Here is a 26,246-nt window from a genome sequence, read left to right as displayed (position 1 = left end):
GGGGGGGAGAGGGAGAGGGGGGAGAGGGAGGAAAGGGAGAGGGGGGAGAGAAAATCCCCAGAAGGCTCTGCATTGTTAGTGCAGAGCCCGATGCAGGGCTCGAACCCACAAACTGTGAGATCATGACCTGAGCCGAGATCAGGAGTTGGAAGCTTAACTGACTGAGCCACCCAGGTGCCCCTTCCCCTGTATTATTTTAACTGGTGAGTAAAATGACATTGTGTCATTTTACCAGTTGCATATTATTAGGCATTTAGGTTGTTTCCAATATATATATTTTTTAAACACTCAAGATCCTAGCAGCTAAATCTTGCAATTATTTATTTCATCAGGAATAAATCCTGCAAGCAGAATCACCAACGTCCAAGACCTCTGCATATATCATCAAATTGCTTTCTAAAAAACAAATTCATATGCTGTATGAGAATGTCTTGCTTGGTTTAAAAATATTGAGTGAAGGATGAAGGCAAAAGGGAGTAGGAGGAAATACAAACTAAGAAAAAGCAGTGAATACTAAGCAAATCATTTAATGTTGCATTATGTTCTTCACCTGTGCTATGTAAACCAAATGATCATTAGTGGCTATTCCAACTATAGCATTCTTCAATCTAAATGATCTCAGATGCCCAATGATATGCAAAGCTCATTTCACACAACATGGAAAACGGAGAAAAATTTAAACCATCCACAATCCTGTCATCCAGATATAGTTAAGATTTTAGTTTATTCCCTTGTCTTTCAAAAAGATACCTAAACCTAATCAATTATATGTTGCAGTGGATTATTAAAATGTATAGAAAACGCACAGTAACACAGAGTTGTAACAGTATAAATGCCAACCGCCTGCATGTGAAACCTAGAACTGTCGTTTAAGCTACATGTCCCTAGTCAAGTAACTTAATAGCTGGGTCTCGGTTTCCCCATCTTTAAAATATAGATTAAAAATAGTTAATAGCTTCATAGGGATGTTGTGAGGCTTCAATGAGCTAATAAATATGAAGTGCTTATAATGGATTCCAACATATTTTAAGATATTAATTAGACCAAACTAGTGGGAAAAAAGGAAGCACTGAATAGGAAAAGCAACTCATTGTGCTTCGTAAAGCTGTGTACATTTTAACCACCCAGTATGAAGGAAGAATCTGTTTTCCTGGTGCATGTAGGGAAAGGACACAGAAACTCCTGAGTACAGTCTAAATTACAAGAGATTAAATTACCTACACAGAGAAGACTGGAGAACATTCTAAGTTTAACAGCAACCCATACCGGAGGCACCCGACTTCAGGCAGATTCAGAATGAACGAAGAGAGGTAAAGTTGATGGCTTGGAAAAAAGCTATTAATTCCATCTTGGTGTTCTCCCCCTTTAAAATATATGCAGCAAGTGTGTACAAACACTAAATGATTATCTGCGTCCTTTCTTAAAGGAAGGAGAGCACGTGCACAAGCAGGTGTTTATGTGCATGTAGCAACCATAGTCACAGTGAGTTTAACATTTTGTTGAATACTCATTAAGTATCAGTCATTAGGCAATAGGTTTTCCATATGCCACTCATGTAATCCCTGTAATCCCATGAAATAGTTATTAGCCCAGTTACATAAATAAGGAAGTTTTGAAAGACAAAGAAAACATGTTGAAGGCATGGAATAGCAACTTGAATCAGAACTTGAACTCAAGTCCATCTGTGTCCAAAGCCTGATTTGTCTACTGTAATATGAATATGGAAAGGTCTACTGGCCTTTTCAAATTTAGGTACTATACTTTGAAATATGAAAAAAGCACTCTTGCTTGAGCTACTGGCAAGAGCTCACTCTGTGGTGGCATTATGCGCAAATCATGAGATCGGAGATTCTAGGGTGTTTTCAAGTACGCTGTGAAGGATGACTCTGCATACATAAAGCAACAGTAACTGTTACTCAAACGCTAGTAAATAAGACAATACAAATCCTAAATAATACAACAGGTAAGGGTTAAGGATTAAATTAAATGGTTGAGAGAAGCTTTAGTTAAGAACCTAAATACTTGAACTGATTATGTCTCATAGGAATCAGAAAACAAGACGGGAAATGTCAACATGATGTTTGCTTTAGAAAAAGGAGATAATGGTAACACAAAGCAGTTTTAACAATTACCTGGGACAATTATTGAACTGTTTTTATCAGCAATGAATCCACAAACCACAACACAAAGAGAATGATTACAAAATATACAATATCAAAAGGACATACAAATAGGAGATGAAGAAACATTAGAAAGATATGAACAAATCAAATCATTGAAGGTATAGAGGAGATGGAAGACAGATAATCTGGCTTCGATGAACCAGGAAGCACTTGTGAGGGGAAGAGGGTACTTAGTAAGTTAATGCGCCCACTGAATCCTAGAAAAGCTAAGAATATGAAAACAATAGGTAGTTGGGAAAGTAGAGATGAATCAAAGACCAAACCAAAGTTGCTGAAGTCTGCATACATAAGCCATGCCCCATCCCAACAACAAATTGATGAAAATGGGAAGAAAACAGCTCAGAAATGTAGAGACAGATACAAATATGAAATGGCGAGAGACCAAGAAGCTGGAGTAGGACCAGTATGAACCCGTGTTTTTTCCTAATAGAGACAGACACAGAAACTGATAGAGATGTGCATTAACTTCCTCAATTTAATGAAAAGGCCTAGAAACAAGATACCCCAGTATTAAACCCAATTTAGTTCTCAGATTTTGTTCCTAAATATCCTCTATCATCACTGAAAGGAGAAATGGCTGACTACAGGGCTAGGATAAAGTACTAGATGAGCTGCAAACATCTTTTACCAGAAAGTAATAACATACTCAAATAATGATGAGGCTATATAACAAGGCATTAGGTCCATCCAATGACCACATCTGGGACAACTGAACATCAAAATCAGTTATGATTATAATAGCTATAACCCAACAGGGTCATATATACATATAAAACACAACAAATGGGGTTCTACTTTGCCAACCAATAAACGAAGAATGAAAAATCAAGTAAAACGAAATCACCATGTTGTAACCATCACAGGAAGAACCCATTCAGGCAATCATTACAAAGAATGGTAAAACAAGTAAAAGCTTGATGAGGAAAAAGTTACAGGGTCTCAAAACATCTCTCCAAAAACAGGAAAAATAACTTTACATTGGAGAAACCTGACAGGTATCAATTAAGTGATCTTGGATAATGTCACCAATAAAGGACAAATGGACATGTGCCTCCTGATAGAATGCTCTTAGAAAGACAGAGCATCACATAAGTGGTACTGACAAAATGTACAACCTGTATATAACCATCAGGAAACAGACAAAACCCCAAACAAACACATTCAACACCACTGATCCATGCTTTTCAAAACCGTCTAAGTCATAAAAGACAAAGACTGAGAAACTGCTCCAGATTAAAGATACCAACGAATGATGCAATATAAGAACCTAAATTGGACCCTCAACCAGAAAACACTGTTGTAAGGTTCATTATTGGGAAAATGTGTGTAAGGTCTGTAAATTATAATAAATTATCAATGCTATATATTTTCTGATACTGTGGTAGTATTAAGAGAATACTACCTTGTTCTTAGAAGAACTCCTTAGAAGGAGTTCTAAGAACTCCTTGTTCTTAGAAAGCAATACGTATTCAGGGATAAAAAGATACGGTATCTACAACTTGTTCTCCAAAGGAGATCATCAATCTCTGATGCAGATGAGAGAGAGAGATGTAACAACTATAGCAAAATGTTAACAACTATTGAATCTGGGGAAGGGAAGATTGTACTATTCTTTGTAAGTTTGAAGTTATTTCAATAAGAATAACAGGTTTTTTAAATGCTTATTTTATTTATTAAGAATTTTTTTTTCAATGTCCTGAGAGAGAAACAAGAGTATGAGTGCGGGAGGGGGAGGGGCAGAGGCAGAGAGAGGAGGAGGCACAGAATCGGAAGCAGGCTCCAGGCTCTGAGCTGTCAGCACAGAGCCCGACGCGGGGCTTGAACTCATGAATGCTGAGACCACGACCTGAGCCAAATTCAGAAGCTTAACCAACTGAGCCAACCAGGTACCCCTTTAATGTTTATTTTTGAGGGGAGGGAGGGGCAAAGATAGAGGGGGACAGAGGATCTGAAGTGGGCTGTGCATGGACAGCAGAGAATCTAATGCGGGGCTTGAACTCACTAACTGTGAGATAGTGACCTGAGCTGAAGTTGGATGCTTAACCAACTGAGCCACCAAGAGGCCCCAGAAAAAGTTTTTAATAGGAAAAAGGGACTCTACAAAAAGCAGAGACAAGCAGGGAACAGAATACAATAATGTATCTACCAGTAATAGCTTTCAGGGTAATAAGTACAGTCTGTTAAGTTGTAACACTTCTTTCTAAAACCCCAATTAGCTCACATTCAAATGGCAAACAAAAGGGTGTCAGTATGATGTGAAAGGTGAGCTTGCTCACACGTGATTTCTCCCAGACAATGGGAGCCAGTATAGCAGGAGAAGAAGTGTAACTTTTAAGAACAACCAAACCCAAGCCCAACTAACCAAAAACCCCTTGGCCTGGCAGCTGTGCAGGACGAAGCCCTTTTAACTTTTTAGGAAAATGAAAAGTGAGCACCTTCCCCGGTACACTCCCAGCCTTTCATGACTCTTGGCAGGCTTTACTTTGTTCTGTGCCCACTTTAATGGTAGCTCATCTGTCTCTGAGCTCCACTTCCATCTTTATTATAATCTCAGCACTATCAACTCATCAATTTCTATTGTTCCCATGTCTTTTATGAAGACTCTTGAGGCAGTCTTCAGCCATACTCAACTATCTGGTGGGCTGTTCTTTAAGTTATCTCTGAAGACACTAATTATTTTTACTCGTGCTATTTAAACTCTACGTGACAGGGCTGCCTAGTCTAGGATATTACAGCCCAAGCAGGGTGAAGAAGACATTCATGGGGGAGGGGAGAAAAAAAAATAAGAAAAAAATCAAGAAAGGCCCAAGATATAGGAACCTGAGAATAGGGATCCTGCCATAGAAAGAAACCACCAGATATGAGGAGGAGGAGGAGGAGGAGGAGGAGGAGGAGGAGGAGGAGGACGAGGAAGAGGAAAAGCTCTAGAAAATAGTGAAACCTAACAGATTATATAATGCAAATAATAATGGGAACTTATTTTGAGAAGTTACTAGAAGATATGTGGGATGAACTAGTGATAGGTGTATAGAAAATTAAGAAAACGAAAAGGGGAAATCATTAAATCCAGAACAAAGTTGTCAGTAATCCAGGCAAACTACTTTTCACCAAATGTAAATCTACATTTTAGTGTCCCAGTTAGTGGTGGACTCGACCACGTGACCCTGAGATCAAGAGTTGCATATTCTCTCAAATGAGCCAGCCAGGTGCTCCTTTAGTGTCAATTTTAGGTAAGAATTCAAGCAAAAATGGGGAGGATGTGAGAATAAAGTTTTCATCTCCGTAAAAAACTCAGTAGGTATCCAAAATTGATACATACAGTTTAAGAGATTTATAGACATAATAGCAATATCCATATACAAGAAAAGAGGTGCACGTTAAAGTGGTTGTCTCTAAGGAATAAAAAAGGAGCAGTGCCACAGAGGACACACGGCCCATAGTATGGTGCAGAGGTCAGCACGTTTTTTCTGTAAAGAGCCAGACAGTAAATATTTAAGGCTTTGCAGGCCATAGCATGTTGGCCACAACTACAGAGCTCTACGGTTTTAAAACAAAAGCAGCCACAGATAGTATATAAGTGAATGGGCATGGCTGTACACTGATAAAAGTTTGTTTAGGACACTAAAATGTAAATTTCATACAATTTACATAAGCTATAAAATGGTATTCTCTTAATTTTCTCCCCCCACCTATTTAAAAATGTAAAAACCATCCTTGGCTCCTGGGCCGTACAAAAGCAGGCAGTGGGCTGTATTTTGCCATTTCCTGACATGGTATTCTATACCACAAAGTATGTTCCATCTAGAAACAGAATTTATTAATATACCACATTATTGTCCAGCATGTACTTCACGAACATTATACATATAAAAAAAAATTCTTACCTGGCGGCATAAGTTTCATAAGTACTCTTGCTCCATCTCTAAGAGGCGGCATATTTAAGCTGCTACCTAAGTCTGCAACTTGCCAAAGGAAAGAGATGTATCTGGGATGTAGTGACATAATCTAGAATACACAATACACAAAATATTGACCTATAAATTATACGTCCCCCAATAAAAGAACCCCCAAATAAATTAATTTCCAGTTTTGTTTATTTCATTTCTACTCTCTAAAAAGGCCTGCCTTACCCATCTTCCCACCTGTATAAATCCTTCACAATGCAGACTGAATATATTACCCGAGCCATCTTCGGTAATTTCTGTGTGACAGCTCTTTTACTATTTTGTTACATTATTTCTCTCATGCCTACAAGTTAGACTCTATACATACAAAAGGCTGTCATGCCTGCTAATAAATTCCTAATTCAATTGTTGTAGGGGGCCAATTCTTCTGACACTGGAGTGGCTGGTTATCACCATAGCCATTAAAATTTTCTTGGGGAGGGGAAGTAAGAGAGGAATCAGGGTTTCTTAACATACGAGATATGTAACTGACTTGAGAAAGATTATAGACATTTTCCTACAGAAACAGTTGTGAAGAAAGGGTTCATTTCTGTGGTACAAATACAAAATACAGTGGTAGTTTTCTAAGTTTATACATTCAATAGTTATAATTACGCTGTATAATAGATAATTTTATGTAAACATATTATTGTATCTAAAGGGAATTTTTTTTTTTTAAGGTTTACTTAATTTTGAGAGCGCAACCATGAGTGGGGGGGGGAGATCTATTCTGAAGCTGATGGTTAACTATACAGTTCTTTGATATTTTGCTTCATTAAACTAAGCTTCTCAACAAAAAAGAACTATTCTGTATATAGCTAGAGCCCTTGAACAACATGGGTTTAAACTGCACAGGTTCACTTACACAGATTTTTTCCCCAGAAGTACAGTAAATGTTTTCTCTTTATGATTTTAACATTTTCTTTTCTGTAGCTTATTGTAAAAATACAGTATATAATACATACATTCAGTATAAAACAGTGAAAACACAATAAACAACACCTGTAACATATGAAATAACATGTTCATCAACTGTTCATGTTGCTGGTAAGGCCTCCAGTCAGCACTAGGCTATGAATAGTTAAGTTTTGGGGGAGTTTTGAAGTTATACGTGAATTTTCCACTGCATAGGGGGCAGGGAGCAGGTGGTTGATACAAGGTCAAACCTTATTTCTTTATTCTCAAAGAACCTCGCATAATGCCTTGCATACAGTAACTCAAAACCATCTACTCACCACCCCAGGCAAACAGCTTTCCACTTCTGGATTGGGACCATCACTGTAATGATTCCCATGGTTTCCAGGAGATCCAGTTGAGGAATCAGAAGAGCTATCAGGGCTTGAAGGCATATTGGAACTTATTTGTGTAAGTTTGGCTGTAATTAGCTGAAAATAATACACTAAGTTATTATCAAAAACCAGGAAAAATATGCAAAACAGAAGTCAGTAACGTACCAACAAAAAAAACCCTACAGGCTATACTTCTAGAAATTCAATTTATAGGTGTTGCCTAATAACCACTTAAATAGTTTTGTTTTTAGAAATCCGTTCTTCTACTATATTGTAAGCACCATAATGCCAGTCTTATGTAGGGTTGTAATCCAAATAACTAATATAGAGCCTCACACATAACATGTCGAATGAAATATTAACTAGTGAAATGAAAAACAGTCTCAGGTTTGACTTTCTTGAAAAGGTTGGCAACTGTAGATACTTACCGATTTATCTTTTAAGTTTAATTGTCCAATTAACTTTCTGTCATCTGCAGGATCTATCAGTTCACCACCCACAAAGAGCTCAATTTTTGTATGGGCAACATTGGCTTTAATACGATTGAGAATGTATCGTCGTACTGAACCGATCGTATCATTTGTATGAGACCATACATCCAAGTCATCAACTTGTCTGCCCTGGTTTGGAAATCGAACTATAAAAGAGAGGTGTTTACCACGGAAAGCTCTGGGGGGAAGAAAAGAAAAAAAATCACCCTCATCAGCAGGATTTCCTATCTTCTTATTAAACAAGAAAAAGTGAGTTAAAGGATACGTATTTTTAGGATCTTGAAAATAAAAATTTATAATCAAGAGTTGAACACTCAACCGACTGAGCCATCCAGGTGCCCCTACTGCCCTCTAATTATAAATATTTTAAGCAATCTTTAAAAATACAACAATCCTGGGGCGCCTGGGTGGCGCAGTCGGTTAAGCGTCCGACTTCAGCCGGGTCACGATCTCGCGGTCCGTGGGTTCGAGCCCCGCGTCGGGCTCTGGGCTGATGGCTCGGAGCCTGGAGCCTGTTTCCGATTCTGTGTCTACCTCTCTCTGCGCCCCTCCCCCGTTCATGCTCTGTCTCTCTCTGTCCCAAAAATAAATTAAAAAACGTTGAAAAAAAAAAAATTTAAAAAAAAAAAAAAATACAACAATCCTATCTCATTGTTATTCTTGTACCTATGGTTGCAGAAAATGAGAGGTCTAGTTTTAAGAAATTAAATCAGAGACCTGAGTTAACAATATTCTATGTAATGCCATGAAAATGCAACTCACTAAGACTATTTTTAAATGTGAAAGATACTTTAGCTTGAGAACATTAACAAAAATGCAAAGATGTAAATATTTCGTGAAAAATTATTAATATCAAAATTTAGACGCCGAATATTTGTTGATAATATCTTCTTATAGATAAGACAGAAAAACTAAAATTCACATTCAAGAGGCAACTTAATATAGTTTCATGGTCAACAAAGAGAACTCTTTTAAAATAAATACTGATGGCATTCATTCTATAAACATCTCTAAATTATAAATACTATTTGAATTACTCAATGGTGAGACTTTAACAGAAATACCAGTACATCATTTGGAAGTATTTCTTGACATATCAGCTATCTGTCAAAAGCAGCTTTTAAGAGTTATTTCCAGTTAATTCTCCAATCTGACTATGCAATTATTTTTAACCGTATAAATGAACAGCATTGAAATACTTCCAACTGCAAAATATCCTTGACAAGACTTAACTAACAGGCAATAAAGTGAACGGCAATAAATAAATAGATGGAGAAAACTAGACTTAATGCCCTACCAACAACAACAAAAAATAGATTCTAGGAAAAATACCAAGTAATTAATTAGTAGATCAGTTATTCACAAACCTTGACATAGGTAGAATTGTTCTTTCCTCGTGATAATCACTGTCACATTCATTTATATATTCCCTTAACACAGTTAACACTCGAACCATTCGAACAGCTTCTTGCCTTGCACAATTAATACTGTCTTTGTCACCATCCAAAACACACAACGTGTCATAAGATGCTTTCAAACGATCAAAGCAAGACTGAATGAAGTCCTCATGGATCACCACCTACAAATAATGGGCCAAATAAAGACAGTCCAAGATACTTTAATTGCCATGATATTTAACCAATGTCTACACTGATAATAAAACACACCACATTTTGTCAAAGGAAGCCAGAGTTATGTAAGTTAACAAGTATAAATTAGATAAAGAATGAGCTTCAAAGTAGGTAGTAAAATCAAAAGAAATTCAGTTGATATCTCATGCCATAAATATACACAAAATAATCACTTGAAGTAATCAAGATTCATGTTGTCTAAACAGCATTTTGTGGAATGATAATACAGACAAATATTGTAGGTATACATTTAATCAGAGTTGAAACAAATAACTTAGTTAATTCAGAATTCAAAAAATTCTTATAAGCAAAAGAGTTCGTTAACTAGAACTCTAATTTGTGGACGTTTTAGTGAATGTAAATCCTCACCTGATTGACCTGCAGCCTTGGACCAAGGTTTGTATATATCTCTTTAAGTAGATCTATAGCTCTGCTGGCAATATCATCATTACTTTGAATCACCACCTAGGTTCAAAAAGATTCAAGTGTAAACAACTTTCATGACATATTTTAGGTGGACATTTCAATTCAAACCATATCCATTGAAATATGGATATTTCATACCCATGAAAAACCATTATTTTCAATACAGTATTCCATAATTTAAGGGTATATTTACTTTGATAATCAAGTAAGTCAAGTAAAATTAAGAGACTGAAAAGAGTAATAAAATGCAAAACTCAAGTCTTTGACTAAAGCAATTTAAGAATGGAAGACACATTTTACTAAGAATAAAATATGCTTTGAGTAGTATTAGTGAACCCTGCAAATCAACTTGGTAACCAAGTTGTGAGACTGAAGGAGGAATTCAAATTAGTTAAAAGGAAATAAAAGATATGTTAAAAATTAGTTAAAAAGAAAAGAGTGTGAAAATTAGTTAAAAAGAAAGTGTGAATGAGGGAGAATTCTCAGGGAGAATGAGCAGAGAAAAACAAAAAACAGAAACAAAAAAACTGGCTCTCCCTTGTCCAACCAGTTTTACATTTTGGAGTACTGTATATATTTTTATTTAAATTTTTTTTAACGTTCATTATTTTTGAGAGAGATAAAGAGTGTGAGCAGGAGAAGGGCAGAGAGAGAAAAGGAGGGAGACACAGAATCTGAAGCAGGCTCCAGGCTCTGAGCTGTCAGCACAGAGCCCAATGTAGGGCTCAAACTCACGAGCCATGAGATCATGACCTGAGCTGAAGGAGGATGCTCAACTAACTGAGCCACCCAGGCGCCCCTATAAATTTTTACTTTTAAAAAAGGTTCTGGCTGTTTAAAAATATTGAAACCCACTTAAAGTCTGAAAAATCAAATGACACAGTAAAGAGTCTACAGTTTGCAGAAAAATATATCCAAAACCCAATATAAACTGCTATGAACAAGTCAGATATTTAAAAGTAAAAATAATATATTAATACTATATTGGCACAACATGGAGAGACATTGAGGACATTGTGCTAAGTGAAAAAAGTTCAGAGAAAGACAAATACTGCATGATCTCATGTGTATGTGGTATCTAAAAACAAATAAAAAAACAACTCAGAAAAGACTGGCGGTTGCCAGAGGCGGGGAATAGACGAAATGGGTGAAAGTGGTCAAAAGGTACAAACTTCCATTTATAAAATAAATACTGAGGATGTAATGTACAACACAGTGGCTACAGTTAATACTGTACTGCATACTTGAATGTTGCTAGGAGACTAAATTTTCAATGTTTTCATCACAAGAAAAAAATCTGTAATGACTTGTGGTGATGATTGTTAACTAGATTTATTGTGGTGATCATTTCACAATATATACAAATATCAGATCATTATGCTGTGCACCTGAAACTAATATGATGTTGCATCCATTTTATCTCAAGCATATATATATTTTAATACTAAAACGGTGGAGAAGCGCCTGGGTGGCTCAGTTGGTTGAGTGTCCGACTCTGGCTCAAGTCATGATCTTATGGTTCATGGGTTCAAGCCCTGCGTCCAGCTCTGTGCTGACAGCTCAGAGCCTGGAGCCTGCTTCAGATTCTGTCTCTCACTTACTCTCTGTCCCCCCCCCCCCCCCAATTCAGGCTCTGTCTCAGTCTCAAAAATAAACATTTAAAAAATTTTTTAATAAAAAAAAAAATACAAAGGTGGAAAAATAAGACAGTAATATTTCATTCCCTCGGGTGTTTAAAAACATCACAAGTTAAAACTGTGCCAATAAAGTATACATTTGTAACCCATTCTAAATAGTCTTCTCTTCTGTCCTCTATTTTAGCATTGCATGTATAATAATGTAAAATTAACAATGAAGGAGGGGCGCCTGGGTGGCTCAGTCGGTTAAGCGTCCGACTTTGGCTCAGGTCACGATCTCACGGTCCGTGAATTCGAACACCGCGACAGGCTCTGGGCTGATGGCTCAGAGCGTGGAGCCTGCTTCCAATTCTGTGTCTCCCTCTCTCTCTGCCCCTCCCCCGTTCATGCTCTGTCTCAAAAACAAATAAACGTTAAAAAACAAAACAAAACAATGAAGGAGAAGAAACAGGATCTACACTGAATGAAACAAAAGGAAGAACGATGACTTCTATGGGGGACAGGGGAATGAAAAATCTATATGGTAAGTATGTTTCTAAATACACCTGGAATGATCAGACTCTAAGCCAAGACAAAAAGGATTATCAGTGACAAAACAGGGGAGGGGAAGGGAGAGAGAGAAGAAAAAACCTAATGACAAATGATACAATAAGACAAAAGTGAACTACCACTACCTTCTAGACAAGCATCAGATCAGCATATATACGTAATTTACATGCAAACTTGTGACTCCTTCTCTATTTGAAATATTTCATCAGAAAGAATGTTGACAAAGTTCCTACTTTTCACTTACCCTCCAAAGGTAGTCTAATCCTATTAACTCCAAATCATCCATCATATATGCCCTCCTTTTTGCTACTAGTTTTCCTTCTCGACAATTCACAGCTTTGAAGAATCGCTCAAAACATTTCATTCCGTTTTCAGTTAATAGGGAAGGATCAAGCTGAAGCACGTTACTTTCAAAGAAGTCTTTATTAATATCAGGATCCAAGTCTGGTTCATCTCCCATCAACTTGGAATACCACTTAAAACAGGCTTCACGATCACAAAGGTAAACTGCATTCTCTGCTAAGCACTTCCATATTTGTTTTGCCTGAGGAGCACATAGCCACAGTTGGCCATCCTTCAATAAAAATCTTGGAAAAACATAGAAAATTAGCAATTAGATCTACATAATTTTTATCCTGAAAGGCAATCTAGCAGTATATGTAGAAATAATCCATCTATCGTAATTACGCCTTAATGACAGATAAAAAGATGTCAATTCTTATTGACATCTTAAGCTTACTTATTCCTCGACTTTCATCTTGTAGTAAAAAACCCTTAGGTATTCATTCATTCATTTAACAAGCACATACTGGGCACCTAAAATGTGCCAGGAACTCTGTGAGGTGATTGAACTTAAACTGAATTAAGTATTTGTTTCCTGAACTTAAACAGTTTGGTCTTTGAATCCAGCCATTTCAAAACTATATTTAATGGGGGGCGCCTGGGTGGCTCAGTCGGTTAAGCGTCCGACTTCGGCTCAGGTCATGATCTCTCAGTCCGTGAGTTTGAGCCCCGCATCGGGCTCTGTGCTGACAGCTCAGAGCCTGGAGCCTGTTTCAGATTCTGTGTCTCCCTCTCTCTCTCTCACCCTCCCCTGTTCATGCTCTGTCTCTCTCTGTCTCAAAAATAAATAAAACGTTAAAAAAATTAAAAAAAAAAAACAACTATATTTAATGGGTTGTTTGACTTTTACCATTCTGTTAATATGCCATTATTGGAAAATGAGGTAGTTCCCAAGTGACTTTCACAGATAACCATTTCATTAACGAATTTTAGGTCAAAACTACTTAAGTTTTAATGCTTCCTGATGGTCTAAGATGCATCACTCAGTACCTCGCCACATTAAACAGAATAACCTACATATGATTTAAACTTTTTATGTCAGTATCTAACAGAATGCTTATCAATTATTCAGTGATGCTCTCTAGGGTCTTTTTAGTATTGTGACTACTGGTTATTAAGACAATGAAGGTGAATTTTGGGACAGTGGCAGTCTCTTCTATCATAGCTTTAGGTTTCTTTCAGCATTCCTCCACCCACCCTGACTGCCCTATCGATGAAGTAAAGGAAACGAGACACTTTATTCTGAGTAGCACATAATTTTTAGCTCACATAATGATGATTCCCTGCCCAGTTATAAAGTAAGGTGCATGTATTTCGTGGGAATAGGTTCTCTCATTATCTCAAAGCATTTTGGGATCTCAACTCTAGGGTCTTTGATATTTTAAAAGCTTTGGTGAGCTTAAAGAAGGTATCTAGCACCTTGTCCTACCTAACCCTGCTACTTCTAACTTACAGATATGATCTGCAATGTCCTGTGTGGTAACATGAATTTGTTTTCAAAGTTTTTTGTTTGTTTTTTTTAAAGTACAACAAGCAGAAAACTTTCTTAAAGCAAGAATTCTATTCTCAAGTCTGATATATAAAAGCAGGGCTGCCCTAGTTGTTGGGAAGAGGAGGAAAGAAAGAAGAAATGGGGATCAAATCTCCACCGCTTGTTCAGAAATCTTGGAGGAAGCTCCTTAGAAGCCCTAAGGCTCCAAGACAGATTTCCAAAAATCACTGGTCTAATATAAAGAGCACCGACCCTGAAGTCAGATCCAGTCGAGCAGTGCAATGCCATTATGTATGGGCTTCCAGATATCAAAGAAGCTATTAAGCCATGTCAATCTCCATTTTTTTATGAATCAAATGGGGATAATACCTGCCTTCCGCATTGCTCTGAGGATTAAGTGTAAACTGTTTAACACAGGCCAAGTATATTGTAAGTAATGTGAGGTTCTCTTCCCTTGAGTGTGTTTTGCTACAAGTCATGAAGACAGGTACTAACAAAGCAAGGAGCAGAATAGGTCCTCTGATTCCAAACTTGAATACAGTAGGACTCATAACCATTTTTCTGTTCTAGGAAACCTACGGGATACAACACAAACCCATCAATAATGATGACTCACTATGGAAGGGATTCTCAATCTGGGGAGGCAGGTCCTTCTATCCAGGTGGTTGAAAATCAAAACACACACAGAAAAAACATTTCACTTTAAACCAATGCTGAATTTCTTGAAATTTGGTGGCTAGAGTTTTTCCTCAAGTTACAATCATTATGTAACTATTTACGTAAATGTTTTCCAGTAAATAAGCACACAGTTCAATAAACAAGTCCCTAATTAACTGAGCTTAGGAGAAAATTCCCTAATGTATCAAAATAATAAACGCAATAGATTTCCCAAAGCACTGACAATCTGGGCATCTCTCTTAGCACACTTAGAAACTGAATAAGCACTTCTGCAGCCTGCGGTTTCTGAATTCACAAGAAACCCCTCATCAACAAAACTTTTTAACAATTTCAAATCTGTTAAGTGTATGATCATTAAAGGCTAATTATCCCTGAGCAAATTCAAATTCAGCCATGGACTACATTTAGCTTTGGCTCAAGGGAATAAACCTCTTTTCTTCATCCCCATCAGAATAATGTTATTCATTCAGATGGCCTTTGTCAGCCACTGCTAGGATGAACAAGACACCACTGGATGCAAACCACTCTTTCGAGGTGCTGGGCCAGCAGCCTTTTGACTCCATTTCCCTACTGACTAGGATACCGTTAAGGTCAATACAATTCTCTAGCTGGTTGTGTCAAAGTATGGAAATTTATTCTCTAAAAATAAACCTATTTCTAGCATAAAGAAACATGAAGAACAAGTATATACAAAAGCTTAAAATGTGTTCAAATATTGCAAAGAATAAGAGTTAAAAATCAGCCAGTAATTTTAAAGTATTTAATAATAAGCACATAGGGAAATGTCCTTGGGACTTTCAGGTAATCATTTCCACGTGGGAAAATACGAGATGGCAGGGAAAAAGATCACCTAACAAAGACCTAACCATACAGCACATTAACTAAGCATTCCTTATCTGGGTCTTAAAGAGAGCAACACTGATAATTTAAAACAAACCTAAGGAAGTTAAGCCGTTCTTGGACTTCTTGAACATGACTATATCTACTTCCCAGCCTCACAGTTTGTGGGTCATAGTCTTCGTGATCTGCAAATTAAGAAAAATCAGGCATTATACACATGGATACCCACATCACCAAATTTAATCAACGGAAATTTAAGTCAGTTACAAAGTCATTAATTCTTTATTAAAAGGCAACCTGAAGTTTACTAATTAATTATTGATGGTTTCTACCCATCTCCTACCTTCCCTACAAAAATAAGCTTTTCTTTTACATAACCAAAAGAAAATGATCTTTTATATATGCTATCAAAAATAATTTTTCATCACAGCCCTTTTGCCTTATCAGTATACACAAGCAATTTTTGATTACAGCCTAAGACTGACCCGAGCGATCTGTGAAAATAAGCTACCAAGACAAAACTGTTTCAACTTCCTTCCTGTTCTACTAACAACTACCTTCATGGAGAAAAATTAGTTAAAATATTACTCATGTTTACCTAAAAACATAAGGTGCCATTCTGTACAGTTATCATAGTTATTACCAGTAGCATGTTATAAAAGTCTAGAACAGTCTCACAGAAATTCAAAAGAACTTATCCTTCAATCATGACCATGGGTAAGTGTTGGTCACTAAGCCTAGCTTAACCTATAAATTCCTTCTTTAAAAAAAAAGAAAGCTAGTAGTAAACTCTGGTTTTACATTGATTTCAAACATACAGTGGGTGGAAAAGTCTATTTGGAATGAAAGGCCACAGCAAAAAATCTTAAAAAGAACCCACTGTACTGAAAACACTATGGACAGTTGTTTTCTGTTTTGACTTCGTTGGAAAAAGTGGTGTGACATGGCAATGGTCAAGGTCATCTGTGGCTTGGGGCTAAAGAGACACGAAGCAAATGCTGACAACTGCTATCAAACATGAGGAAATCATTGACATTTCTTCCAGCAAGTTGTACAAAGTATGGAGGAACAAGAAATTGTGTGGCTTCCCTTTAACATTAATTACTGATATTTGCACGCCAGATCATGGACTTTATGGTACGTGTGTGCTACTGCCAAAGAATTCTAATTGTTTGAGACCTTCCAGAAATAGTAAGAAACTCTTCAAAACTAGTGGTTTCTTCTGTGAAGAAAATCTTGGGACTGATGTAAAGATGGAACATATATGGAACACAGAGTGTTTAAAAACATCTGCTTTTCGGGGCGTGTGCACGGTTCAGTCGGTTATGCATCCCACTCTATTTCGGCGCAGGTCACAATCTCATGGTTTGTGAGTTCGAGCCTCGCATCGGGCTCTGTGCTGACAGTTCAGAGCCTGCTTGGGATTCTCTCTCTCCCTCTGCCCTTGCCCCGCTGTGTGTGCGGGCTCTCAAAAAATAAACTTTAAACAAATAAATAAAACCTGCCTTTAATGTTTTTGTAAGAAAAGCACAATATATTAGAACCGCTTTCTACTTCCACATGTATTGCCATCTACCTAAAGTCCTAAACATGTTTTCTCTACTTCCATCAAAGTCCATTTCCTCAAGATGCAGACTTAAAACAGTTTCTCAAGAAACTGGATAGAAGATCAAACCTAATCAACTAGGTAGAACTTTTCTTTTTCAGAGAATTAGTCTTGAAATATCCGAATCATCAATGGACTTCAGTTACCTTTTTTGTTATTGTCTAAACAAGGAGTTTATGCACAGCTTTGTTTGCCTGCCATGTTCCTTTTTAGGGGAAATTTTAAATTTTAGTAACTTCACATCTAACACAAGTTTCAAAAATAACGTGTGAATTCCCTTATCAACTTCACCCACAACGACCGGTTGTTTACATTTCGCCGCATCTATTTCATTAGTTGCCACATATAACGTAAGTGTAATTTTTCTAAACCATTTGAGAGTCAGTTGAAGACATAGCTCTGTACCTGCCCCCACTCCCCCAATACTTAAATATTTCCAAATAACGAAGACATTTGTTTAAATAACAACATTGCAATTAACACTGATACAATACCGAAGTTAACTTTGATCATTTGGTCAAAGTGTTTCCATGAGGATTTTGCAGTGTAAACTTACTATTTTTCTCTTCTTATTAAGTAGTGGGGAGATGCCTTCAGACTATGTAAGTATCCTGCTTCTTAAACTTTTGCCCACTAGTTTTAATACCCCCATCCCTTTTTAGGTGCCAGCACTTTATCAAGAACTAGACCCTGGACAGCTGGCTGGCTCAGTTGGTAGAGCATGCAGCTCTTGATCTTGGGGTTGTGAGTCTGAGCTCCATGTTAGGCATAAAGCCTCCTTTAAGACGATCCCTCATTGCTAAATAGAAAGGGAGAGACTCGACATGTTACTACAGAGGAGATTCTGGGCTGCCAGAACATAAACAGCATGTTTGGTGGTCTTCCTTGTAAACATTCAGCTCTAGTTAGCAGCCAAAGACGATGATGCATTTGTGACTCTTGTCGCATCCAACTGACGAGAGCAGGAGATATTAAATCAGACAAAATTAAATCCAAGTGGCTATGGCTAACATAAATTGGTTCTTATCATTACAGAATGCAAATTGCCTAGAGACTATTTAATAACTCATAAAAGCAGCTCAGTTTTGAGAAAGCATCGAGACATAACTCAAATACCATGAAATTCACAATTTAATGATTTTTAGTATAGTCTGAGCTGTGTAAACATTTGTCATCTTTATTTTTGTCATCCTAAGTGTGAAGTAGGTTCTCAATGTAGTTTTGATTCACATTTCCTTAGTAACTAATGATACTGAGCATCTTTTTTGTGCTTTTGGCCATTGGAGGAAATGTCTATACAGATCCTCTGACCATTTCCTAATTGGGTTGTGTTTTAATTGTTAAGAGTTCTTCTATATTTTGGATAGAAGTCCTTTATTAGACATAGGACTTAGATTTTCTTTTCCAATTCTTGGACTGTCATTTTACTTTATTGAATCATTTGAAGCAGTTAAGTTTTAAGCTTTGATGTGCTCCAATACACCACCTTTTCTCCTCCTTAGGCCACAAAAATTTGTTTTCTTCCTAAGACTTTTATACTTTTAGGTCTATGATCTAAGTTTTGTGTATGGTGTGAGGTAGGGGATCAAACTTTATTCTCCTAGATGTGCATATACAAACTTTCCAGCAACATTTATCAAAAAATTACTTCTTTTCCCACTGAATATTCTTCCCACTCACAAAAATCAGTTAACATAAATTTAACTATTTCTAGACTATCTATTCCACTGATGCATACATCTATTCTCATGTTAGTACTACACTGGGTTATGTTTATTTTGTATTAAGTTTTGAAATCAGGAATTATTACATATATAGGTCAGCCAACTTTGGTTTTCAGCATTAAAGATTATGTTGGCTATTATATGGTTCAATGGTCCCTTGCATTTCCACGATTTTTAGGATCAGCTGATCGATTTCTCTACAAGAGTAAGTTGGGATTTTTATAGGGCTTATTTTGAATCTGTAGATTAATTTGCAGAGTACAATGACTGTAACAATATTAAGTCTTCCATTCAATGAACACGGGCTGTCTGTCCATTTATTTAGATCTTTAACTGCTTTCCACAATTCTGTTCCATAGTTTAAAATGTACAAATTTTGGGGGTGCCTGGTTGGCTCAGTCAATGGAGCATGTGACTCTTTATCTCAAGGTTATGAGTTCAAGCCCTACGTTGGGTGTAGAGATTACTTTTTTAAAAATCTTAAAAAATAACTAAAATGTACTTTTGTATTTTTGTTCAATTGTAAGTATTTCATACTTTATAAAGCTATTGTAAATAAAATTATTTTAATTTTATTTTCAGGTTGGTCATTACTGAGCATACAGAAATATAACTGACATTTGTACACTGATCTTAATTCCTGCAATCTAGTTTAACTCATTTATTAGCTTTAATAGATTTTAGTGGTTTCTTAAAGATTTCTATATACAAGTGTTGATTTCTGTAATTACAGATAGCTATGCCTCTTTTCAAATGTGGATGCTCATTTTTCTTGCCTAGTTGCTCAGGCTAGCACCTCCACAGAATGTTAAATGGAAGTGATTAGCATACACATCTTGATCTCATTCCTGATCCTGGGGGAAAGCAGCAGATCTTTCACCATTAAGTATGAAGTTAGCTAGGAGAGTTTTGAGATGCCCTTCATCAGGTTGATAAAGTCACCTTCTATTCTTAGTTTGTTCAATGATTTTAAAATGAAAAGGTATTGGATTTTGTCAAATACTTTTTCTTCATCTACTGAGAAGATAACAGTTTTGGTCCTTTATTCTATTGGTGTATCGCAATGGACTTTTGGGTGTGAAATCAACATTGTGTTCCAGACATATGTTCTATTTAGTCATGATACATAGTCCTTGTGTTATATGTCACTGAATTTGATTTGCCCCCTCCCCCACCTTTTTTTTTAAAGGATTTTTAATCTTTACTCATAAGGGATACTGGTCTGTAGTTTTCTTCTGATGTCTTTGTATTGTTTTGGTATCAGGGTAACAATGGCTTCACAGAAGGCTTTGGGAAGTGTACTTTTATTTTCTGAAAGAATTTGTGAAGGAGGAGTGGTAATCCTTCAAATGTTCAATAAAATTCACCAATGAAACCACGTGGTCCCAGAATTTCTTTGTGGTTTCTTTGTTACTCATTCAACTTTTTCACTTAAGTTTATTCAAAATTTTAACTGCTTCTCCAATTTCAGCAATTTGGTACTCTTTTTTTGTGGGATCAGTAGAGATGGCCTCTTACTTTTGATTTTCATAATTGAGTCTTATTTTCTTAGCCTAGCTACAGGTTTGTCAATTTTGCTGACCTTTTCAAAAAACCAACTTTCAGTTCCATTGATCTCTAAGTTTTCTCTCCCTTACCTTACTTGATTTCAACTCTAATCTTCATTATTTCCTTCCTTTGTTCTATGGGTTTAGTTTGCTCTTTCCTAGTTTCTGAAGGTTACTGATTTGGTAACTTTCTTCTTTACTATGAACACTCAGAGGTATAAATTTCCCTCTGAGCACTGACTTAGCAACTCTCCCAAAGTTACTGCATTTTGTGTTTTCCTTCATCTCAGTATATTCTCATCTCACAGGTGTCATTTCTTCTTTGACCCACTGGTTAGTCAGGAGCATATAATGGACACGAACTTGTGAAATCCCCAAATTTCCTTAATTTACAATTTAATTCAACTGTGGACAAAAATCCTACTCTGTATGGCCTAGAATATGGTGTGTCCTACAAAATATTCTATTTGTACTTGAGAAGAAAGTACATTCTGCTCTTGTTGGATGGAGTATTCCTTATATGCCTGTTAGGTATGGATTATGGGTTTATAGTGTTCAAAACTTCTACAGGCACATGAGAGATACTCCAAGTTTGGTTCCAGACCCCCAAAACAAATCAAGTATTGCAATAAAGTAAGATGAAGTCTTTGGCTTTCCAATGCATATGAAAGTTAGGTATACTTTATACTATAGTCTATTAAGCATGAAATAGCATTATGTCTTAAAACACAACGTAAATACCTTAAAAATACTTTATTGCTAAAAAATGGTAATTAGAGTATTCAAGTCATAACCACCAATCACAGATCACCTTAACAAATACAATAAAAGAGTTTAAAATCCTGAGAATTACCAAAATGTGACAGAGACATGAAGTGAATAAATGTTACTGGAAAAATGGCACTGAGATAGACTTGCTCGATGCAGAGTTGTCATAAACCTTCAATCTGTAAAATATGCAGTTATCTTCAAAAAGCAGTAAAACAAGGCATAACTATATTTTCCCCCCTTAGGCTTTGAATGACTGGTGTCACCTACTGTCAGTCTAATTACTTTCTTTAGTATTTCTTGCAAGGCATGTCTGCTAGCAATAAATTCTCTCAGCATTTATCTGGGAATGCCTTTATTTTGTCTTCATTTTTGAAAGATAGTTTTGCTGTAGGTTACTTAGTTGCCAGGTCCCTCCACTGCCCCTAGCACTTCATGTACATTTATCCTAATACTTTCTAGTCTCCAATGTTCTACAAAACAAAGTGTTAATTTTACTTGTGTTTCCTTGTGAAGAGTTCGTTTTTCTCTTACAACTTTCAAATTTTCTTACACCTATGAAGTGCCTGCATCTGGGTCTAACGTTACCTTACTTGGAATTCTTTAAGCTTCTTGGATATATGGGTTAAGGTTTCTAAATCCATCTAGGAAGTCTTTGGCGATGATGTTTTTTCCTGCTCCCTTCTGCCTCCTGCACCTCCTTCCGGTACTCCCACTGCATGCATGTCGGTACTCTTAATGATGTCCAGTATTTCTATAGGATTTTCATTTCTTCTTCACTGTTTTTCAGATTGCATAATCTCTATTCATCAATCTTAAGTTCAGATGGAGTCTTCCGCAAGCTTGCAAGCTCTGTTCAGCCCCTGTTCCAAATTTTTCATTTTGGGTATTGTAGTTTTCAACTCCAGAATTTCCATTTGATTCCTACTCTTTTAAAGAAAAAATTCTATCTCGTTGACATTATTCTCAACTAACTGTCACGATACTTTCCTTTAATTCATTAGACACAAGTTCATACAGCTCCTTGGGCATATCTGTAGTAACTGCTTTCAAGTCTTTGTCTGCAAAGTCTACCATCTGGGCCCATTTAGAGGCAGTTTCTGTGGTCTGTATATATATGGGTGACACCTTTAATTTTTTTTTTGGTTGAAATTTGGGTATTTAAATATATTATAGCAACCTGATTTTGACACCACCCACCAACTCCCAGGTTGGTGTTGCTTGCTTGGTTGTTTAGTGAATAGTCTGAACTCTCTGAGGTCTATCTCACCCACAGTATTTTTCCTCCTTTTACCTTTCAGCCTTGCTACACGTAAGCTGTTCCTGCTACTTACAACATAAGCCCCTTATTGGTGAAATGCTGTAATTAAGTCCTGCTTTGGCTAGATTATTACCCTTTACCAGTGGATGTGAGTGGCTTGGAGGCTAACATCCCAGTTCAAGGAGTTTGTTTATGCTCCACATTCAAAGACAAAGCTGCGATGTTTTCTTCCCGGAACTCACTCAGGAGGGTGCAGTCTTAGGCATGATGCATTGTCTTCTTGACTACAAGGAATACGTTTTATTCCTTTTACTTTCAAAAGGGATAAAATTTTACTTTTAAGCCTGGCTTCCTAAGAGTTGTCCCCAGGTAAGGGTAGCTTATTATTTACCCAGGGTTTGATCAGAAATTCAATTTAAGTACTTCAGCCAGTGGAGCTCAAAACCTTTGCTAATGGAATGGTGTGTGGACTTAAGAATGTTTTCAACTTGTCCCGGTCTTGCTCTGATTGCTTCTGAGTGGGTGCAACCTAATGCACGTGACCCCCTAGGACTGACTACTCCCAGGAGGGCTCATCTTGTCTCTTGATCTAAAATCTGTTAAACTCTTGGTGGCTCTGCTGTTTCATTTACCAATATGAGTACACGGAGCTGCAAGCACCCTAATTGTTCTTCACCAAAATTTTAATAATGCTCTTGTCCAAATAAGGTGAATCCCTTGAAGCCTAACTGCTGAGTTCTTCATCCTCACAGCCCGTCTCTCACAAATCATGGGATGCCTGGGTGGTTCAGTCAGTTAAGCATCCGACTTCGGCTCGGGGCATGATCTCACGGTTCGTGGGTTCAAGCCCTACGTCGGGCTCTGTGCTGACAGCTCAGAGCCTGGAACCTGTTTCAGATTCTGGGTCTCCTTCACTCTCTGCCCCTCCTCTGCTCATGCTCTCTTTCTCTCTCTCAAATATAAACAAACATTAAAATTTAAAAAAAAACTTTAAAATTTTCTTCAGTGAAATGGTTCTTTTGTTGAGAAGATCCACTGAACATCTTACTCCCACTATTCAAAAAATTAAATCCCTCATCCCTTGGTTTTTTATGATCATCACATGTTCCACATATATTAGTTGATACTTCCCTTTCTTTCAGCATAGACTGAAGAGTCTGTACTTCATTTAATTGGTTTCATTACTTTTATTTATTTTGGCCTAATTTTCACCAGTAAGAGCCAACTCCTATTTTTTTTTTTTTTTTTTTGACATGTCAACAAGATTCTTTAAGCCCTTTCTCAATTTCTAAAGTAAGATGTTGGAGGATCATATTTACTTTCCTTACACAGACTTTGGAAATAACCATTACTCTAGAGAACTATAAGCCATTCATAAAACGGATACTAAATTAATTTTTTTTAAGTCACAAAGAACCCACACAGACTTAGCCATATTTCATGACTGTTGTGTAGGAATGAGCCAGAGCTGAGAAAGTCTAGCCTAGGATTTGACCTTAACCCACAGCACTGTTGGTGAATGACACTCATGAAGAAATGGTTTATGTGGAAAAACGTTCCTAAAAATTGCCAGTACTAGATGTAAGAGGTTGGGAAGAAGTCATGGGGAAGTGGTAGTCTATAGAAAATAGAATGCAGGGGTGCGTGAGTGGCTTAGTTGTTAAGCATCTGACTCGATTTTGGCTCAGGTCATGATCTTACAGTTCATGAGTTCGAGCCCCATGGCAGACTCTTCTATCTAGAAGCCAGGGAAAAACGGTAAATAAAACTATCAATAAACGTTCAAGTCAGTACAATGACAATCCTATCATAAGGCAAAACTTGAGTGAAAATTAAAACTGGTTTTTTACTTTGTTGTATGCATTAAAAAACTTTTAAAGGATGACTTGGTAAGCACCATTATCCGAAGGCACTACTAGTAGTAAGAACATACGAGGGGTGCCTGGGTGGCTCAGTCGGTTGGGCAGCCGACTTCAGCTCAGGTGATAATCTCACGGTTCGTGGATCGAGTCCTGCATCAGGCTCTGTGCTGACAGCCTAGAGCCTGGAGACTGTTTCAGATTCTGTGTCTCCCTCTGTCTCTGGCCCTCCCTGCCTCACGCTCTCTCTCAAAAATAATTAAAAAAAAAAAAAAAATACAGGAGTAAATACTGGAGAGAATTTTAATAAACTCATTAACTTTATCTAAATAATAATAAAACAGGAGGCTGGGGCGCCTGGGTGGCGCAGTCGGTTAAGCGTCCGACTTCAGCCAGGTCACGATCTCGCGGTCCGTGAGTTCGAGCCCCGCGTCAGGCTCTGGGCTGATGGCTCGGAGCCTGGAGCCTGTTTCCGATTCTGTGTCTCCCTCTCTCTCTGCCCCTCCCCCGTTCATGCTCTGTCTCTCTCTGTCCCAAAAATAAATAAAAAACGTTTAAAAAAAAAAAAAATTAAAAAAAAAAAATAAAACAGGAGGTAGAATCAGCTGACCTAAGTACTGTGAAAACATTTTATTCCAAAGCAAAAGACACAAGTGGACATGAAACATGAGCAGGACAACATTCTGAAACCTTGATGTATCCCGCTAGATAACAGGTCTCATACCTAATGAGATCTTATAAAATATTTCTATTATACAGAGACAAAGGCTGTAATTTACTTTAGAATTTCAAATTCAGAAATTGGTGGTTGACGTTATCACAGAAGTGACTTAATGCTGCAAAAAGCTTATTGTGTAGGAGAATCTTACTAGTTGTAAAATATACTTCCCCCCACCCCCCCCCACGCCATATTTAAGGATTAAGGTCTTAATCAGAGGAGTACCGTAATGAGGAAAAATTATCAAAATTAGGAAAAAAACATAAGGTGTGTCAATGAATTTAAGGGAACATCAACAGCAACAAAAACTCAAGTGCTTAATATGTACTAGGCATTATTCCCACATAAATAACTTGCCCAAGGTCATACGCCTAGCTAGTGTAGGTCATTTTTCACAAGTAGACAATCTGACTATGAAGAGTCATACCTCTCATTTTATGGAACTACAGGCAATTTAAGGAGGGAAAACTAAAGACTGAAAAACATTCTTTGGACAATGAAATTGAGAAGAGGCAATGACTTATATGGCACTGGACTAAAACGAAGCTGGAAACCCAAGTGAGGCTGAACTGCACATGCAACATCATCTCCTGAGTGTCCCGACAGCAATGTACTCAACTTCTGGCAATGAAATAAATTAAAACATCAGATACAAATGAAGTAAGCAAAATTAGCATTGCAGCGCGGATGATTTATATGGCTCCATTTTGGGGGAAGGCCTGCAATGGCATATGTGAGGACTTTGTACCAGCAAGAAGAGAGGAGATCATAACAAAGAATCTACATTATGCTACACTGAGCCCAGAGGCTCCCAGTGACTGGGTGTATTACATGCAAACCTCTGGTGCTTCTCTCAGATTTTGGTTGCATTTGGTACAGAACATAAATCACATGGTCACATGTCTATACTGCACCAATTATTCTATCATGCTTAGAAGGAACTCGGGCCTAAAACAATAAAAGATCACTGCCTGGGGCCTAACAGCCTCCTGATGCTTAGACTGCTTATCTAGCTCTACAATCTACTGCCTAGGAGGACTCAGCTGGCCCAGAGGGTGGGGTACATGAAAGAATAAACAGCCAACACAATCAGGTGGCATACCTGAAGAGCTGCTTAATTTTTCTATTATGCTTATCTGAATTTTATATGGGAATATATACCCTGTAAATGTTAAAGAAATCCTATGATTTATAAGCATCTTAGGATTTTATTCAAGAATGCCAAGAAGCCAATCTACTCTTCAAATGAGGAGTACCCGAA

General features: G+C 37.2%; 1 protein-coding gene across 2 annotated transcripts in view; it reads right to left on the bottom strand.

The window, feature by feature from the left end:
* Positions 1-26,246, bottom strand: part of USP9X (ubiquitin specific peptidase 9 X-linked) — a 162,090-nt gene that overhangs the window by 53,702 nt on the left and 82,142 nt on the right. For both annotated transcript variants that reach the window (XM_049643713.1, XM_049643715.1), the window contains exons 15-21: positions 15,600-15,687; positions 12,395-12,737; positions 9,908-10,003; positions 9,275-9,486; positions 7,845-8,085; positions 7,363-7,512; positions 6,068-6,188 (exon numbers count right to left, since the gene is read on the bottom strand). In XM_049643713.1, coding sequence (XP_049499670.1) covers positions 6,068-6,188; positions 7,363-7,512; positions 7,845-8,085; positions 9,275-9,486; positions 9,908-10,003; positions 12,395-12,737; positions 15,600-15,687 — 1,251 coding nt within the window. The remainder of the gene's footprint in view (positions 1-6,067; positions 6,189-7,362; positions 7,513-7,844; positions 8,086-9,274; positions 9,487-9,907; positions 10,004-12,394; positions 12,738-15,599; positions 15,688-26,246) is intronic.

Source organism: Panthera uncia, chromosome X, assembly GCF_023721935.1.
Source record: "Panthera uncia isolate 11264 chromosome X, Puncia_PCG_1.0, whole genome shotgun sequence".
In the NCBI taxonomy this organism is placed as follows: domain Eukaryota; kingdom Metazoa; phylum Chordata; class Mammalia; order Carnivora; family Felidae; genus Panthera; species Panthera uncia.
The sequence above is the reverse complement of the archived record's forward strand: the minus strand, read 5'-3'. Positions and strand labels throughout refer to the sequence as shown.